The sequence below is a fragment of the Macaca thibetana genome, chromosome 7 (assembly GCF_024542745.1).
Source record: "Macaca thibetana thibetana isolate TM-01 chromosome 7, ASM2454274v1, whole genome shotgun sequence".
NCBI classification, from domain to species: Eukaryota; Metazoa; Chordata; class Mammalia; order Primates; family Cercopithecidae; genus Macaca; species Macaca thibetana.
Window position 1 is genome coordinate 99724650 of NC_065584.1, and position 18935 is coordinate 99743584.

General features: G+C 38.8%; 1 protein-coding gene across 1 annotated transcript in view; it reads left to right on the forward strand.

The window, feature by feature from the left end:
• The window catches only part of IQGAP1 (IQ motif containing GTPase activating protein 1), a 209616-nt gene that overhangs the window by 134765 nt on the left and 55916 nt on the right, over positions 1 to 18935 (forward strand). The window contains exons 6-11 of the mRNA XM_050798029.1: positions 2657 to 2733; positions 9004 to 9071; positions 10182 to 10295; positions 11163 to 11341; positions 13108 to 13192; positions 18270 to 18433. Coding sequence (XP_050653986.1) covers positions 2657 to 2733; positions 9004 to 9071; positions 10182 to 10295; positions 11163 to 11341; positions 13108 to 13192; positions 18270 to 18433 — 687 coding nt within the window. The remainder of the gene's footprint in view (positions 1 to 2656; positions 2734 to 9003; positions 9072 to 10181; positions 10296 to 11162; positions 11342 to 13107; positions 13193 to 18269; positions 18434 to 18935) is intronic.

Here is an 18935-nt window from a genome sequence, read left to right on the forward strand (position 1 = left end):
TATGATATACAATTATATATTATATATAGTATATTTTAATAATGTATATTAATATATATTATTACAATATATAATTATATGTTGTATATATATAGTATATGGATATATATATAAAATATACTACAGATATGTATTGTTGCATACATACCTGTCGAATTGAGTTAAATCAGAGCCGAGTCTTTGCAGAAGACTAGCTTTTTTCCAGAGAAAGTGCTGAAGTTCTCTTCCTTGCCACTGGTAGGTTTGAGAATTAGGCCCCACAAGTGTTAGGAAATGCAGTACGTCAAGTTCTTATATTTATGTGGCCTGTCTGTGCACCTGTAACTTCCTTTCCCTGTTTTTTTTTTTTAAAATATAGTATAAAATACTGTACTATATATAGTGTAAAATATTAAACTGTGCACCTGTTTTTTATATAGTATATTGCCAGTGGGCAATGACAATTTAACCTCATTTGAATAGTACTAAGAGCTTTGTTAATATTTTCTATTGCTAGTAGTATTGTTACTATGAGATGCTTTTTTAATGATGTAATTTTATTACCTTTTTTGGATTACTAACAGTAGTATATTGTCCTGGACTACAATTGGAACAAATATAGAATGTATTAAAGGCTTTCAGGGACAACTTTATAATCATGGCTGTAAACCTTGAATTGTCCACTCTACATTTAGGCCCAGAAGACTTCTGAGTAATAAGAACTAATGATAACCTAAAAATGTATTGTTGTCCTTAATATAATGTATAATACGTAATTGACAGTACATATATGGTGTTTATCGGGATGTCTTTTCTAATCTCTTTATGTGGTACATGCTGGCCTGTTATAGAAACTTAATGCAGTAATTTTTTGGTTCTTATCCTTTTTGACTCTTCATTATAATTGGTACTGTTGGCTGCCTTTTCCCTGAGATATTTCTTAGTTTGATTTTTAAAATTGTTTTTAATCTGCTCAACTCGTCCTGTTTTCTTTAATTATTCTACCTTCCGTGTTCTAGTGATGGACATTCTTTAAGATGCAATCCTTGTTAGATACATTTTCCCATTTTCATGGTTTCCTTTATTCTCAAGACTTGCTGACATAAGATAAACATAGTATCTTCAGTTGGCTGCTGGATATTTCTCCTTGGATAGCTTCCTGTCACCTAGAATTTTTCATATCTAAAACTAAATCTACCTTTCCCCCAACTGAACTTCCCTTCCTCTATAATAAATGGTACCATGTCATCATTTTCCCAGTCATCCAGTCTCAAAACCTTGGAGATACTTTGAACTTCTAAATGTGGTCATTCCCGCTACTCCGTTTATTTGAAATACCTCTTTTATCCATCCACTGTTAACAACAGCCTCCCAGCCTACCTCCCCAGCTCGTCTCCCATTATTCAACATACGCTATGTCCTGTCTCCAGTCAGATCTCCCCAGGGCTCTATTTTTATCCTTAGCTCCAAAGCTAGGCTGCCACTTTATGTCCTGCTTATCAAGTTCAGACTTGTCTGACTTTAAGTTGCTCATAATCATCTGATTTTATCCTACCTAATCCAACCTTATTTTTCTGTTATTTTCTAGAATGTATTCTGTAGATTTTAAAAAACAATAGGGTATATTGCCTTACTGTCTCACATCATAATTATTTCTGCTTTATTTATTCTGGCTATTTCTCTTGTTTGGAAGGCCTTTTGCTCTCTATCATGATTCACTCATTTCTTTAGTTTATGATTTCACAGTCTTAATATAGGCCTTTATTGCTTATCCAAATTCTTCTCACCTCATTATTCAGTCTTTTGCTTATCCAAACCACTGTCACCCCTTATTTCCCTAAATTACAGATTGAATTGTACGGTGCCACACGACTGTGACAATAGGTCTTGAAATTCAAGGCTATTCCCAGTCTAAATCTATTCTGTTCTTATCCTACGTCATTCACTAACTTTAGAGCTCCATGACGCTGGCTTTGGGCTTGATATCAAAGATATGGCAGTGAATAAATAACATAGATCTAGCCCTGCCTTCATGTGGCTTATAGTCTGTTGGAGTAGCCAAACAGATAAACACAAATGATTGATCTTGGTAAGTGCTACCATGGAAAAGTACTTGTCTTCCAAATTCCCTTATACATGCTCTATTCTAGCTACTTCATCTGTGTAGCTTCCCATTTCTCCCAAGCATTAAACGCATTTTAATATTTTATAGTTTTTTCAATGTCTAAGTGTAGCAGGTTGCACAAACTAAAGCACTTAGTAAATGTTCATTGTTGAGTTGTTTCTCCATCTAGGCATGGTAGATAGTAACTAGGAGCATTGTGGTTCTGAAAGCCTCATACTCAGATCAGTCCAGTGATTTAAACTGGACTAGAACTTGGTCTTCATATGCCTGTGTCTGGGTCTGAAATAAGTAAATCACCTTCTCACACCTAATGAAATTCAGTGGGTTGACCAAATAAAGATTTTCCAAGTAGTACTTTTTCTTCTGTATTACAGCATTTCATTCCTTGCAGTTCTGATGATGAAATGTCTATTCACCCTAATGAAATTATTTACTGAATGCCACTGATGTTTTCTAACCGTCCATTGTTTGATTTGTATTATTGATGATTGGTGAATGTCAGATGAACACAGTGAATGGATACCTTACTCTATTTCTTTTATTTCTCCCTAGATTTTTTACCCAGAAACTACGGATATCTATGATCGAAAGAACATGCCAAGATGTATCTACTGTATCCATGCACTCAGGTAATCAAATTTTCTTGGCAAAATAAGGAAATTATGAATAACATCTGAATTGAGTGTGTAGTTTTTTATGCTTGAGGTAAGAATGAAAAAGTTTTTTCATTAGTTTCAAAAGTTCCAAATAGGATAAAATACTGTTATCCGAACAAAATGGTGAGAAACAGCTGTGTTTTTCTACGGAGTACCGAGAAAGGATTTATTTATTTAATAGCAGATAATTTTGTTCTAAAAACATGGTATCTTCCATAATTGATCTAGTGTTTCTGTGAACTATGCCTTCACTTGGAGTGCAGTCTCTTATTTAATTATCTAGGTCCTTGCCATCGTTAAGCCATTTGTTCATTCATTCAATAATTTTTACAAGCCAGGTGCGGTGGCTCACGCCTATAATCCCAACACTTTGGGAGTCTGAGGCGGGTGGATCGCCTGAGGTCAGGAGTTCGAGACCAGCCTGGACAACATAGCAGAACCCCGTGTCTACTAAAAATACAAAAAATTAGCTGGGCATTGGTGGTGGGTGCCTATAATCCCAGCTACTCGGGAGGCTGAGGCAGGAGAATTGCTTGAACCCGGGAGGCAGAGGTTGCAGTGAGCCAAGATTGCACCATTGCACTCCAGCCTGGGCAACAAGAGCGAAACTCCATCTCCAATAATAATAATAATAATAATAATACTTTTTATACCAACACAAACATGATAGTAGGAAATGATACAAAATATATTTTTTTCCCATAATGTCATGGTAAATTTGGAATGTGGCTTAATTTTGAGGTCCCCAGAATCCTAAATTAAATTGGAAGGAAAAGATACAAGTCTGGAAGGATAGTGGGATGGTTAGTAGTAGATGCTTATACAGGTTAAATACAGAACAGGTTCCTTATCTGAAATGCTTGGGACCAGAAGTGTTTTGGATTTTGAAGTATTTGCATTATACTTACCAGTTGAGCATGCCAAATCTGAAATGCAGAATGCTCCAATTATAGCATTTCCTTTGAGGGTCATGTTGGTGCTCAAAAATTTTTAGGTTTTGGAGCATTTTGGATTTTGGATTTTTAGATTTGGTATACTCAACCTGTGGTACAGTAGTATAGTATTTTAGCAGATTTACTTGGTGGCCACAGGACTAAAGGAGATGGTGGCAGAGCAAGTGGGACATGAGTCAGATTTTTGCTTGGGCTGCACTTACATAGCATCATCTATGTGTGCTTGCTAAGTGTTAATTACATTGGAGTAGGTATATAATACTGATCTATAAGAAGACTGTTGTCTCGTTTCTTGATCAAACATGTACTAGATCTGTGGTATCATTGGAATCAGTGTGAAACATACAAAAGAATGAATATAGCTGAGAACTAGTGGATCTCGTGTTGAGAATGTAGCAATTTCAAATACGTGTCTGAGGCTGGGTAGGTACAGTGGCTCACACCTGTAATCCCAGTGCTTTGGGAGACCAAAGCGAGAGGTTTGCTTGAAGCCAGGGGTTAAAGACCAACCTGAGCAACGTAGCAAGACCCCATTTCTACAAGAAACAAAACATTAGCTGGGCATGGTGGCATACGCTTGCAGTCCTAGCTACCCTGGAGGCTGAGGTGGGAGGATCACGTAAGCCCAGGAGTTTGAGGCTGCAGTGAGCTATGATTGTGCTACTGCACTCCAGGCTGGGCGACAGAGCAAGACTCTGTCTCTAAAAAACAAAACAAAACATTACCAAATATGTGTGTCTGAGTCCAGATCACATTAATTCTGAGTATTGTGTTTGACTTAGTGTTGCATGAGATTTGTCTATGTTGATAATCTTGTGAAGGCTGTACCTGCGATGGATATCTGAACATGGAAGCAGAATTCCTCTCTGCTAGTTGTGTAGCCACTACTCTTGCAGTGTAACCTGGGTTCCAGGCCCTCAAATTCTGTGTAGTAGAAGCTAAAGAATTAACTATGCCTTCCTAGTGGTAGAGTCAGAAAGAGAAAGAAAGGAAGTCTGCTATTGTTTTCCATTTCTCTTGAATATGCAGTCTGTGCTTAGAAAGTATATATAGAGTGGTGTGTTTTGTGATTTATGGTTTTTTTTTTTTTTTAATGGTGTTTTTCCTGAAGGGTGGATTGGCAACATTTGATAATATGTAGGAAGTATTTATAGTTGCTGAGAGTTTCTTCTTTTACCACAAAACACAACCATGTTCAAAGCAGGTTCCTCACCTCACTGTATTGGATAAGGCTCCATCTTCTTTGGATCAACAGTGACAGAAAAGTACTAACTGTCTGTCTCCTCCCTGCTTGCCGTTTTTTTTTTCCCCCTCTGAAGTCTTGATTGGCATTATTCCAGAGATAGTCACTGTGCTTTAATCATACTATATTACTTTTGTAGATAACATTCCACTCTTAGATAAGACCCCAGTTTTCCATTCTCAAAATACTTGTATACTTCCTGTTTCCCCGTTTTGTTATTCTAATAACTGATTTTGGGGTTAAACAGGTCCATAATCTCTTATCCTAAATTAAAACCCTAAATTATCTGAAAATTGATTTTAAGTTTGGTGTAAGCTCATTTGTCTCCTTAGTATGATTATGTTTGTGTGTTTCTCTGCAGAAAGTAATGTATTGGATTGAGGATGCTGCCCCAGGGCTTGCTGGGGATACTTTATAATACCATATACACTGTAAATAGAAATACACTTTCTAATATCTGAGAAATTCAACATTCAAATATATCTGGCTCCAAGAATTTGGGTAAGGGACTGTGGGCCTATAGTAGATTCTGTTTCCTAATCACCTGCTGTGTTCCAGGGTCTTTATTAATCATCTTTGAGATTGACATAGTGACTTCTAGGTTACTCACCATTCACAGAAAAGATAGTTAGAATCCAGATAGGTTAACACAGCTTCCTTCTGCCCATTGCTACAAAGTTCAGCTTAAGTAGAAAATAAGAAAAATAAATTTTTTTTTTTTTTTTTTTTTTTTTTGAGACAGAGTCTCGCTCTGTCACCCAGGCTGGAGTGCAGTAGCCGGATCTCAGCTCACTGCAAGCTCCACCTTCCGGGTTTATGCCATTCTCCTGCCTCAGCCTCCCGAGTAGCTGGGACTACAGGTGCCCGGCACCTCGCCTGGTTAGTTTTTTGTATTTTTTTTTTTTTTTGAGACGGAGTCTCGCTCTGTCGCCCGGGCTGGAGTGCAGTGGCTGGATGTCAGCTCACTGCAAGCTCCGCCTCCGGGGTTTACGCCATTCTCCTGCCTCAGCCTCCCAAGTAACTGGGATTACAGGCGCCCGCCATCTCGCCTGGCTAGTTTTTTGTATTTTTTAGTAGAGACGGGGTTTCACTGTGTTCGCCAGGATGGTCTCGATCTCCTGACCTTGTGATCCACCCGTCTCGGCCTCCCAAAGTGCTGGGATTACAGGCTTGAGCCACCGCGCCCGGCCTTTTGTATTTTTTTTAAGTAGAGATGGGGTTTCACCGTGTTAGCCAGGATGGTCTCGATCTCCTGACCTCGTGATCCACCCGTCTCGGCCTCCCAAAGTGCTGGGATTACAGGCTTGAGCCACCGCGCCCGGCCAAAAAATAAATCTTAAGCGCAGTTACAGGCTGACCCATTATAGGTGCCTAACAGTGTATTTGTGGAAGTAGGCATGGGAGAGCAGGAACAAAGATGGGAAAGTGCTGTTCACCATTAGGGTTTATAAGTTTCAGTGTGAAGCTAAGTACTTTTGATTGTGGGTAAGAGGACTTAACTGGCCATTTTGAATCCATTCATAGCTCCAGTATCGCCATAAAATACTTGTAATAATTAAAGAGAGTTAAAAGAAAGATGGTGCCCATGTCTGCTTTTTATGTCAGCCAGTGATATGGTTGTAGCACCTTTAATTTACCATTGAAAGACATTAAAAGCTAATTTAGTGTTCTTGGTACTGTGAAAGCAACTGTATTAGTCCGTTCTCGTACTGCCATAAAGAAATACCTGAGACTGGGTAATTCATAAAGAAAAGAGTTTAATTGGCTTAAGGTTCCACAGCTTCTACAGGAAGCATGGCTGGAGAGACCTTAGGAAACTTACAATCATGGCAGAAGACAAAGAGGAAACAGTCACATCTCACATTGCAGGAACAAGAGGAGGAGAGAGGTGGGGAGGTGCTTACATACTTTTAAACAACCAAATCTAGCGATAACTCACTCACTGTTAGGAGAACAGCAGCAAGGGGGAAATCTGCCCCCATTGATCCAGTCACCTCTCACCAGGCCCCCACCTGGGGATTACAATTTGACATGAGATTTGGACAGGGGCACAGACCCAAACCATATCTGCAACATTCTTGAACTTTCTTAAAATTTCTTGTTCCCTATTTCCAAGTAGGAATAAATGAGAAAGAAATTCTTGGAGAAAAATATTCTCGCAATTAAGAATGCAGGTGTGATGTATTAGTGAGAAAAATATATAAGGGAACATATTACATGTATAGAAAGTTATTAGTTATTTTACTTTGGAATTTCTTTTTTAAAGAGGCAGGGTCTTACTCTTTTGCTTAGGCTGGAACACAGAGGTGTGATCTTGACTCATTGTAACAACCTCCAAGGTGAAAGCTATCCTCCTGCCTTAGCCTCCCAAATAGCTAGGACTACAGGCATGCACCACCATACCTGGCAAATTAAAAAAATTTTTTTTGTAGAGACAAGGTCTTGCTATGTTGCTCAAGCTGTTTTGAATTCCTGACCTCAAGCGATCCTCCTGCCTCTCCTTCTCAAAGTACTGGAATTACAGGCGTGAGCCGCTACACCCAGTCTGGAGAATTTTTTGAATACATTTAAAATCTTCTGAGAGAGGAGCTTTATATATCCATCTTGAGTGTTTTACCTGAAAGAAAAGCATTTAATCATATACATACGTCTTATACTTGCACTTCTCTGAGAAAATGATTAGCTTCTGTGGATGCATAAAGTCTAGTGTGTTTTGAGAATACTTGATTTTTTTTGTTTTTCTGTTATACATTTGGGTTTATTATATACAATTTAAATTTTGATCAGTTCTGTGATTGCAGTGTACATGATGCATGTTTGTATTTAGATGATACTGAGTTTATAGATTATTTACAAAAACTTGTATACCACTTCAAGTTTCTATGATTTATTTTTTATATATTTCTTATTTCCCTGCTTACTTTAAACTGTCGATTTCTTGCTTTTGTCAGTATCTGTGAAGTACCCTTCTGATCTCTTCTAATTTGTTGGTTCCAGTCAGCTAGGGCTTTAGAATCCACTTAACACAGGCTTATGGACATTGATTTATCTGTCCATTCATCTGTCAAATATTGATTAACATTTATTAATATATGCTAGGCTCTGGGTAGACATTAGTGAATGAGCCCTGTATTGTCCCTGCTTGCGTGAAGCTTAGAGTCTAAGTGATTTTTTTTTAAGTTTAAAAAGTAAAAATAATTTTTACCAACCTGATACTTAAAAAGTAAAAATATATGAAATACTATTTATCTAAAACTGTTAAATTACCTGGATTAAACTTTTCCATCAGTAATATGAATTCAGTTTAAGTAAGATTTGCCATCTGAATCATTTTTATGAAGCTTTTCTAAGATGTCTTATTATTTAAAACTTACTGATTACAGGAAAGCAAACAAATGAAGAGACACTTCACTATTAATTACATTAACATTAATGTTAACATCTTTTTTTCTTTTTTGAGACCGAGTCTCGCACTGTTGCCCAGGCTGGAGTACAGTGGTGCAGTCTTGGCTCACTGCAGCCTTTGCCTCCCAGGTTCAAGCGATTCTCCTGCCTCAGCCTCCTGAATAGCTGGAATTATAGGCACATGCCACCACGCCTGGCTAATTTTTGTATTTTTGGTAGAGACGGAGTTTTGCCATGTTGGCCAGGCTGGTCTCAAGCTCCCGACCTCAGGTGATCTGCCCACCTCAGCCTCCCAAAGTGCTGGGATTACAGGCATGAGCCATTGTGCCTGGCCATTAACATCTAATTGTACATTGACTTTGTGCCAGAACCGGGACTTGAATTTGTGCCTACTGATTTCTCCCAGTCCAGTGCTCTTTGCATTGTGTTATGTGACTTTTTAGGACAATGCTGTCATTTAAACTAAAATAAAACACTCTGAGGTAAATAGAGTATTGTAACTACAAAGGAGACTGTTGTAGGTACTGGGAGTCTCAGTGTTTAGAATGCTTCTATTTTATTCTTCATGCTGATTTTCCCCTTTTAAGGGTGGCAGCTAGGCACTGCTGGGAGGCCTAACCTTTTGCATATTGTATCTTCTAGTTTGTACCTGTTCAAGCTAGGCCTGGCTCCTCAAATTCAAGACCTATATGGAAAGGTTGACTTCACAGGTAAGGAGTTACAGACTTGGCAGGAAATGGCTTGAATTACGTGGAAATAGCCTGGAGAGCCAGCAGTACCAATTTTAAAGACCTAAGGCTTTAAAAATACTCTGGCAGTGGAGGTGAAAGAAATATTAATAACTTGCTTCTCTAATGTGGGGTAAAGAACACTAAACTTGGAATTTCAAGCTCTGTTCTCTCACTTATAATGTGAACATGATTAGTGAGTCTCAGTTTTCTTGTATATAAATTGGGGATAACATTAACATATATAAAACATATAATAATGTTAACACATAACATTAAATGTTTGGGTATGTTGAAAAAAGCTTTATAACTATCTTTGCCTTTCCATTCCAGTAAGCATCTGTTGTGGGCAAAGCAAGAGGGAGAGTGGGGAGTGAGATGACACAAAGATGCCAATTTAGTAATTTTAAAGTTTAAGCTTATTTGGATGGGTGTTTCTATGTGTATTTGCTATAGCCAGATGCTTGAAGAGATGAGGGATTAGGGAGAAAAAGAGCAGTGGTAATATTGTTTAAGGGTAAGATAGATTCAAGTCTTTCAAAGTGGTGATTGTTTTGTAGGCTTGAAAGTTTAAAACTTGGTAAGAAATTTTTTGTCCATGATATTTTTTCCTTCCAGGGAAGTTATTCACCAGACCTGGGGAAAGGGCCAGACCTTACATGTTTTCTTTATCATTTGGCTTTCTGCCTTAGAAATGAAATTGTTGAATAGCAGCTAATGATTTGGATTGTAAAGACTGAGATAACTGACTTAGTTTGTGATTCACTTATTGTTGAGCTCAAATTAAAACTGTTCCATTTATAAGTTCATTGTAGGAAATGCCACAAGTAGCAATTCTGAACAACTATTTCCTGTAGGACCGGCTCACTTTATAGTTATGTTTGATGCCCTTGATAATAATAATGTTTGACTGCATTTTATATGCCAGTTACTGTGTTAAGTGCTTTCCATACATTTTATCTTTATATCTTTATAACACCCTAAAAGGTAAATGCCATTTAATCCCATTGCATAGTTGAGGAATATGTTTCCTTCTCTTGGTTATGGAAAGGTGCCTAGCTTGATTGACTGAGTATTAATTCCCTCCTGTAGAAGAAGAAATCAACAACATGAAGACTGAGTTGGAGAAGTATGGCATCCAAATGCCTGCATTTAGCAAGATTGGGGGCATCCTGGCTAATGAACTGTCAGTGGATGAAGCCGCATGTAAGAAGAGAGAAATCTCATGGGTTCAACTGAGATTGTTGCCACCATTTCCAATAATTAATTCTATAGTGATGATCTAGGACATTGTGAATCTTGCTAGCAAGTTTAAGTCCATAGATGTAGTTGTAAACACAGTCTTCCATGCCGTTGTTATTTGGAAATACATGATTAATTCTGATTAAAGTGAAAGCATTTAGAAAGGAAGTCCTGACTGGACACAGTGGCTCACGCCTGTAATCCTAGCAGCTGGGAGGCCAAGGCGGGTGGATCACCTGAGGTCAGGAGTTCAAGACCAGCCTGGCCATGGTGAAACCCCATCTCTACTAAAAAGACAAAAATTAGCCAGGCGTGGTGGCGCGTGCCTGTAATCCCAGCTGCTTGGGAGGCTGAGGCAAGAGAATCACTTGAACCCAAGAGGCGGAGGTTGCAGTAAGCCGAGATGGCACCATTGCACTCCAGACTGGGCAACAAGAGAGCAAAACTCTGTCTCAAAAAAAACAAAAAAAGAAAGGAAGTCCTACATTTCCGTGGCTCATTGAGTTTCTTATTGTTTTATGGTGTTTACTCGGTAATTAAGGCAAATACCTCCAGAGCAAGTGCTCCTTGCAAGGCTCTCTTATGAGTATTTCTCTGTGAGATTCCAAATTCATCATCCCAAACATGGATCACAGATGCAGCTGTGGCTTTGTATACCGTAAGGAAGAGGGTAGGCTCATAGGGCCCAGGGAGCCAGTCTTTGAACTCCAGTTGTTATTTCTCTGTGAAAAGGAGCCTCTGTCTCTAATGGGGGGGTGCAGTGTTGCTTTCTATTGTGATATACATCCTTTAATCTATATAATCTCAGTGTTTTTGTTTTTGTTTTTTTAGTACATGCTGCTGTTATTGCTATTAATGAAGCTATTGACCATAGAATTCCAGCCGACACATTTGCAGCTTTGAAAAATCCCAATGCCATGCTTGTAAATCTTGAAGAGCCCTTGGCATCCACTTACCAGGATGTACTTTACCAGGCTAAGCAGGACAAAATGACAAATGCTAAAAACAGGGTAAAAATGCAACATCTATTCTTTCTAATTAATTTGTTATTCCATCATTTGATATGGCTCCAGTTTAAACATCAATTTTATTGAGATGCAATTTACACACAGCAAAATTCACCGAATTTTAAATGTACAGTTTGAGTTTTGACAAATATATGTGATCATTTAACCATCACCCCAGAAAGTTCCTTAGTGTACTTTCGCAGTCAGTTTCTACCTCACCCACACCCCTGAGCCCAGGCAACTACCAGTCTGTTTTCTATTGCTGCCATTTACCTTTTTTAAAAATGGAATGATGCAGTGTCTAATCTTTTGGTGTGAGACTCCATATTGACCTCTACTTCTTGAATTTTATGTAAATAAAATTCTGGAGTGTAGCCATTAAAATTAGTAGTGCCCTTTGGAAAGATTATCTCTAAATATTAACATAGTCTTTCCTCTTTCCCAGATTCTTTGGGGTAAAATGTTTGTGTACAATTGTTAGGGGTATGTAGAAGTTCGTTAAATGATTCTGACTTGGAAAAACTGAATCTAGGAATCCCATTTAAGACTTCACACAGGCTGGTCATGGTGGCTAATGCCTGTACTCCCAGCACTTTGGGACTCCAAGGTAGGCGGAACACCTGAAGTCAGGAGTTTGAGACCAGCCTGGCCAATATGGCAAAATCCCATCTGTACTGAAAGTCCAAAAATTGGCCCAGCGTTGTGGTGGGCTCCTGTAATCCCAGCTACTTGGGAGGCTGAGTCAGGAGAATCGCTTGAACCTGGGAGGTGGAGGCTGCAGTAAGCCAAGATCACACCAGCTGGGAAACAGAGCGTGACTCTGTCTCGAAAAAAAAAAAAAAGAAGCTTCACACAAATTTATCCACCCCTTGTTAAAATTAGTGGTTGATGACAAAACGAAAACAACCCTGCTCTCAGAACATTCTTTGTATCTCTTATCGTAGAGCAGGGATTTCAGTTTCCCAGTTAGGTGCCAAACTAGCCTGCAGGCAAGTAGCTGCTGCCATGCCCCTGCGTATGTCACCAGTGAGACTCCAGGATCGTGGATCTGTATGTGCCCATTCTGCTCAGATCTGAGGCAAGGATGTGCTGCCTCTAATCCCAGCACTTTGGGAGGCCAAGGCAGGCCGATCACTTGAGGTTAGGAATTCGAGACCAGCCTGGCTAATGTGGTGAAACCCCTTCTTTACTAAAAATACCAAAAAAATTAGCTGGGCCTGATGGTGCATGCCTGTAGTCTCAGCTACTTGGGAGGCTGAAGCAAGAGAATCACATGAATCCAGGAGGTGGAGTTTGTAGTGAGCCAAGATCGTGCCATTGCACTCCAGCCTAGGTGACAGAGCGAGACTCTGTCTCAAAAAAAAAAAGTCTCACTCTGTCGCCCAGACTGGAATGCAGTGGTGCAGTCATAACTCACTGCAGCCTTAAACTTCTGGGCAGAGCAATCTTCCTGTCACAGCCTCCTGAGTAGCTGGGACTACAGGCGTGTGCCACCACATTGGGCTAATTAAAAAAAAAAATTTGTAGAGATGGGGTCTCGCTATGTTGCCCAGGCTGATCTCAAACTCTTGGCCTCAAGCCATCTTCCCGCCTTGGCCTTCCAAAGCACTGGGATTACAGGCATGAGTTACTGTGCCTGCTTTGTTCTTTATAAAGGATCTTAAGCTACACCCATATTCTTAGTAGTGTGCAGGAGGAGAACAGGTGTATTTATGTGGTCCTCTTAGACACCTTAGGCTAACTTAATTATGTTTTTTACTCATCCTCAGACAGAAAACTCAGAGAGAGAAAGAGATGTTTATGAGGAGCTGCTCACGCAAGCTGAAATTCAAGGCAATGTAAACAAAGTCAATAGTAAGTATGTTCCTGAGTCAGGCACTTAAAGGGATATTATAATATAATGTGAATGTTGATCTATTCTGGGACTTACAACATGGTTTAATTTACTTACTTTAGACATTAGTGGATTTGTTTAGCAGCAATTGCTTATTAACAATCTTTTGTGTTTCTATTCCTCCGTTTTAAATCTTCAGTCAGCCCCTTGTTCCTACACTGACAGTAGCGTCATAGTAGTCTTTTTGGCTATAGTTTCACTCTTTCACCCTATTACATGCTTTTAAAAATTATTTTCCTGGCCAGGCGCAGTGGCTGATTAATCCCAGCACTTTGGGAGGCCAAGGTGGGTGGATCACCTGAGGTCAGGAGTTTGAGACCAGCCTAGCCAATATGGTGAAACCCCATCTCTACCGAAAATACAAAAATTAGCCGGGCATGGTGGCGTGCGCCTGTAGTCCCAGCTACTCGGGAGGCTGAGGCAGGAGAATCGTTTGAACCCGGGAGGCACAGGTTGCAGTGAGCTGAGATGATGTCACTGTACTCCAGACTGGACAACACTGAGACTCTGTCTCAAAAAAAAAAATTATTTTTTTATTTTTTTTAAGTAACATTATAGTTTTGTTTTTCCTTTAAAGAATAATGCAAACTGTCTAGATATTAAACAACCACAAAAATTAGACTCCATCACTTAGAAATAATCATCACTTAGAAATAATCATTACTGGCATTTTTTTGTATGTTCTTCAAAATGCGTCTGCATGTGTGTGTGTGTATGTGTGTGTGTGTGTGTATATATATATATATTAAAAATTTTCTTTTTTCTTTAAGAGACAGAGTTACACTCTGTTTCTTAGGCTGCAGTTGCGATTATGGTTTACTGCAGCCTCAAACTCCTGGGCCCAAGCCATCCTTCTGCTTCACATTCCCTAGTAACTAGGACTACAGTCATGCGCCGCCACACCCAGCTGCTTTTTACAATTTTTTTGAAGAGACAGAGTCTCGCTCTGTTGCCCAGGTTGGTCTCAAAATCCTGATCTCAAGTGATCCTGCCACCTTGGCCTCCCAAAGTGCTGGGATTACAGGCATGAGCTGCCTTGCCCAGCCTCCAAAACATATTTAAACAAAATTGAGATTATACTTTTAATATTGACTTTTATATGTGTGTTACTTTGGGGAAATTAATTTATTGAAATTATCATTTTGTCGCTACTCTGCTAAAGAACTCACCATGACTTCTTCATACTTGCCAGACAAAATGCAGATGCCTAGCCTAGTGAAGTTCTTTATGCAATATTTCATGCGTACAGCTCTCAGTAGAAGCTCATTTGCCTAATTACCTCCCATACTCATTCTGTACATTTTATGACTTAAAGAGAATCAGGGCCGGGCAATTCCGGCATTTTGGAAGGCCAAGGCAGGTGGATTGCCTGAGCTTAGGAGTTTGAGACCATCCTGGGCAATGTGGCAAAACCCCGTCTTTAAAAAAAATACAAAAACTAGCTGGATATGGTGACACACGCCTGTAGTCCCAGCTACTTGGGGGCTGAAGCAGGAGGATTGCTTGAGCCCAGGAGGTTGAGGCTGCAGTGAGCTGTGTTCGCACCACTGCATTGTAGGCTGGGCAACAGAGTGAGACCCTGTCTCAAAAAATTAATTAATTAAATTTTCTTAAAAAAAGAATCTGGCTGTGAAGTGGTACTGACCTGGTATTTGATCTCTTGTTCCTCTGTTAAAAGCTGTGTAACATTGGGCACCTGCAGTAGAGTTGTTATGCAGATAATATGAGATAGTGTATGTAAATGGCCAGCTATTTAGTAAGTACTCAGTGAACATTAGTATTATCACTTTGTTAGTCATGTAATCTCTCTACTGTAATGCCCTCATGCCTCATCTCTTCCTAATCCAAATTGTACCCATCATTCAAGATCCAGTTCAATTTTCACTTCGGTGCCTATCACAGTTCAATATGCTTGGCTTTCAAATCTCCTGTGTCATACACAGGCTCATCCCTATAAATTTGTACTTAATTATGTATTGTCTTGTATTGCTTGTTCTTCTGACGTCTTTGTAAACTCCTTAAAGTAGAGATTATATATTCTACTTCTTTGGAAGTGCTCCTAATTCCTATCATAGGTTTAGACTCACTAAAAAAACTAAAAGGTTTGATTTCAACCAGCTAGGCCAGGCTTAATCTTGTTTTGCTCAAGATACTCATAATAATAATAATAGTAATTGTTCATTTGGAGGACCAAATTTCTCATTTGAACTAATAAGTAGAGAAGATTTTACCAATTCCATAGGATTGGAGTTCTAAGTCCTGACCAGCATTCTTGTTTTTTGGGTTATTTTTTATTTTTTGTTTTTTGAAACAGAATCCAGGCTGGAGTGCAGTGGCGCAATCTCGGCTCACTGCAATCTCTGCCTCCCAGGTTCAAGAGATTCTCCTGCCTCAGCCTCCCAAGTAGATGGACCGGCATTGTTTGTATTCTGCTGCCTTTGGGTTCATTTAGGATAATGACCTTCCGAGCAGAATAATCCATTCAAATGTGGATGGTATCTTGTGCTGAATCTGTATTAATTCTTAAGTCAGCAAATATAAACTGGAGTGTCCTTATGGTTGGTTCTCTGTGAGAAGAAAGTCCAGCATGTTTCCTGTTGCATAGAGTACATAAAATATTTTTTGTTTTACTAAGGGATTTTTCTCTACCTTACTGTTTGGTATTTTATAACCTTTGTAATTTTACCTTGCTAATTATGTAAGAATCAGTGGTGAGCACATGTAAGGAAATAACAATATGTATATGTTCTTAAAATGTCCTATTCATATTATTATTATGTAGTCAGAGGAGCAAAATAATAAAAATTCCCTCAAATACCTTTCAGTATAGTCAGGAGGATAGACATGCAAATGAGTACTTTTAGGGCAGCTTGATTAGAGCAAGGTGCCAAGAGTGCATGCAGTGTAGTCATAGAATAAAGAAGGGAATGATGATTTCTGTCTAGAAGTTTGAGTAGGTTTTCAGCGTACATGGATCTTCACAGGGATCCTTAGGATAGATAAGAGGGTGAGGATAAGGCAGAATTCCCTATGAAAGGACAGTCTTTTCCTAATTGTAGAGAAAGTCTGAGGCAAAGGAAAGTTAGATGGCAGGAGGGTATAGGGACTTCAGGTTCCAGGAATTAATGTAATTATAGATGAGATTCTTTGCCTAGGGCATTCGAAACAGCAATGACGCCATTGATGCTGCCCCGGGAAAAAGCTACAGGCCAAACAGTTAAAAATTAGAAAAAGTTTTTATTTTTTGTTAAGTAGAATATGGAAAATTAGAGTTATATAACTAAAGTTCAGTGAGAGGAAGTATTTAAGTAATGTTCCATACTTTATTATCTTTGCAATAGAAATGTTTATAGATATTCATTTAATATTTACATATTTGAGTAGTATGTATACACTTCTAGAAAAAGCAAAATTTACTAGGTGCTTTTGTAGAGAGATACTGTAAGATTCTATGCTATATACCTAGAGAAAGTCTAGTTTGTTATCTACATTGATTATATTTTCTGTCTCTAGCTATTATGAAAGCTCCATGAGGATAAGGATATTTGGTTTTTTCACTATTATGTTTGCAGCATATAGCAGATCCTCAGTAAATATCATTGAAGGAATGGATAATTAGTTGGCTAATAGCCACGTAGACCTGCAGACATGACTTGAGAAGCCACCACCTTGGTTTGGTGCTCAGTTGAATGACGGGTATAAATACTAGGAAGAAATAAACAGTATCTTAGGAGCCTACAGTGAGACCTCACATCCATACCAATGTTTTAACCTTTTCTTCCCCTCCCCCCCCCTTTTTTTTTAGTAGTTCTAGTCTCCTCATTGCCCCTACTTCCCATTTTCTAGTTTGAGACTTTATTTTCCCTTGGGCTGTTTTGATTTTCTTTGTAACAGCTTATTAATTTTATTTTGTTTTTTACTAATGAAAACATTTGCAATTGATAAGTACTACTATTCCCCAGATATTTTTATTTTTGGTATTTTATTGATTTCTTTTTGCTACTTGGATAAAATCAGATGTTTATCTGTGAGTGGTGGTAGGGACAGGCATTTTCTCTTCAAAGAATAAGGAAATGGAAAGTAATAAACTAATTATGATTCCTTAGTGGCTGTCGTTTCTGAAATCAGAAATTACCTTATTCTGTCTTTCAGGCTAAGAAGACCTTTTTGGTTTTGTTTTGTTTTTTGTTTGTTTTTTTACAGTATATGAAGTGCTTCTATGTATATGATTTTATTTAATCTTAAACCTATTCCTATGAGGGAAGTTATCTTCATTATCATTTTCAGATGAAGGAGCATCTGGGTTTTCATTGTCATGTATTGTATTATAGAGCTTGTGTGACCTCAGGTTCTATGATTAGAAGAGAGAATGTAGAGAGGGGGAAGATGGCCCCTTTCACTCTGCACAGGTTGGATCACCCTTGATATCTGGGCACTGATTGTTGTGGGTGGAGTGTGTGCAGGAAGTATCAGGGTAATGAGAGGATTCAAACTGATGGTATGTAAGACATAGTTAAAGAAAATAAGGCTGCTCGTAAGGCATTTGCTGTCATGGGGGGGCAGTGGAATGTATTCAGTGTGAACTTTAGGGTTGAAGCTTTAAAAATATTTTTGAAACAAAATTGTCCAACGGTATAGTAAATGGCCATGGGAGATACTTTCTCCTGTTTGGCGGTCTGTAAGTATAATCTGGACAACTACTTGGCATTTTAAGGGAATTTAAGCATCATGTTGGTCTGGATTGTTGGCTCCATATTGGTGCTGAGCTGTCTACATTTGGAAGTTTTTAAGTGGGCTGGGAGTGTGGCCCAGGAATCTGTATGAAATCCGACGAACAGCTTGTTGGGAACCCCAGGACTTGATGACTCTAAGGTTCTTTTCCAATCCGAAGATCTTATGCTTCTGAGAACCACAGAGTAAAGGCTCTCTGAGTTATATTTCCGTATCTGGAACTGAGATTGGTTTTGGGGAAGGAAAACTATTCTAGGCTGTTCTGTTCACATAGTCCTTTCATAAGCTTTTGCCTTTTTTCCTCAGCATTTTCTGCATTAGCAAACATCGACCTGGCTTTAGAACAAGGAGATGCACTGGCCTTGTTCAAGGCTCTACAGTCACCAGCCCTGGGTCTTCGAGGACTGCAGCAACAGAATAGTGACTGGTACTTGAAGCAGCTCCTGAGTGATAAACAGCAGAAGAGACAGGTAAACAGTCTGGATTGAAGCTGCAAGAGTTTGTATATATCCATTTGAATCTCATGCTGTCATTTAAAGATATATATGCTGCCTTTTTTTTTCCCACAATACAACTTTTTCCTCTGCATATAAGTTAGTTTAAAAAAATCCTCAGGTAAAATACACATTGTCTTCAACTCACTTTTGCTTTTAGAGCTATGAATCCTCTTTTAAAATAGACAGTATCCACCCATCCCCAGTCTAACCACTCCTTCACTTCAGCTGTCTCTCTCTCTCCAACTAAAAGACATTGGGGAAAACCTGAATATTTTTGCATTCTTACATCAGAATTTGCACTTTAAAAAAAACTGCACCCCATTAGTTTGCTCTAGTCAACACTGGAAAGGTACTTACTGTGCAGTCAGGGTAGATGGTGTGGTATTGTATTTTGTGGGGGTTTTTTTTTTTAGAACAAACATGAGGGACTTTCTTTTTTGTCTAAATAAGGGCAAGTATACATTTTACCAATACC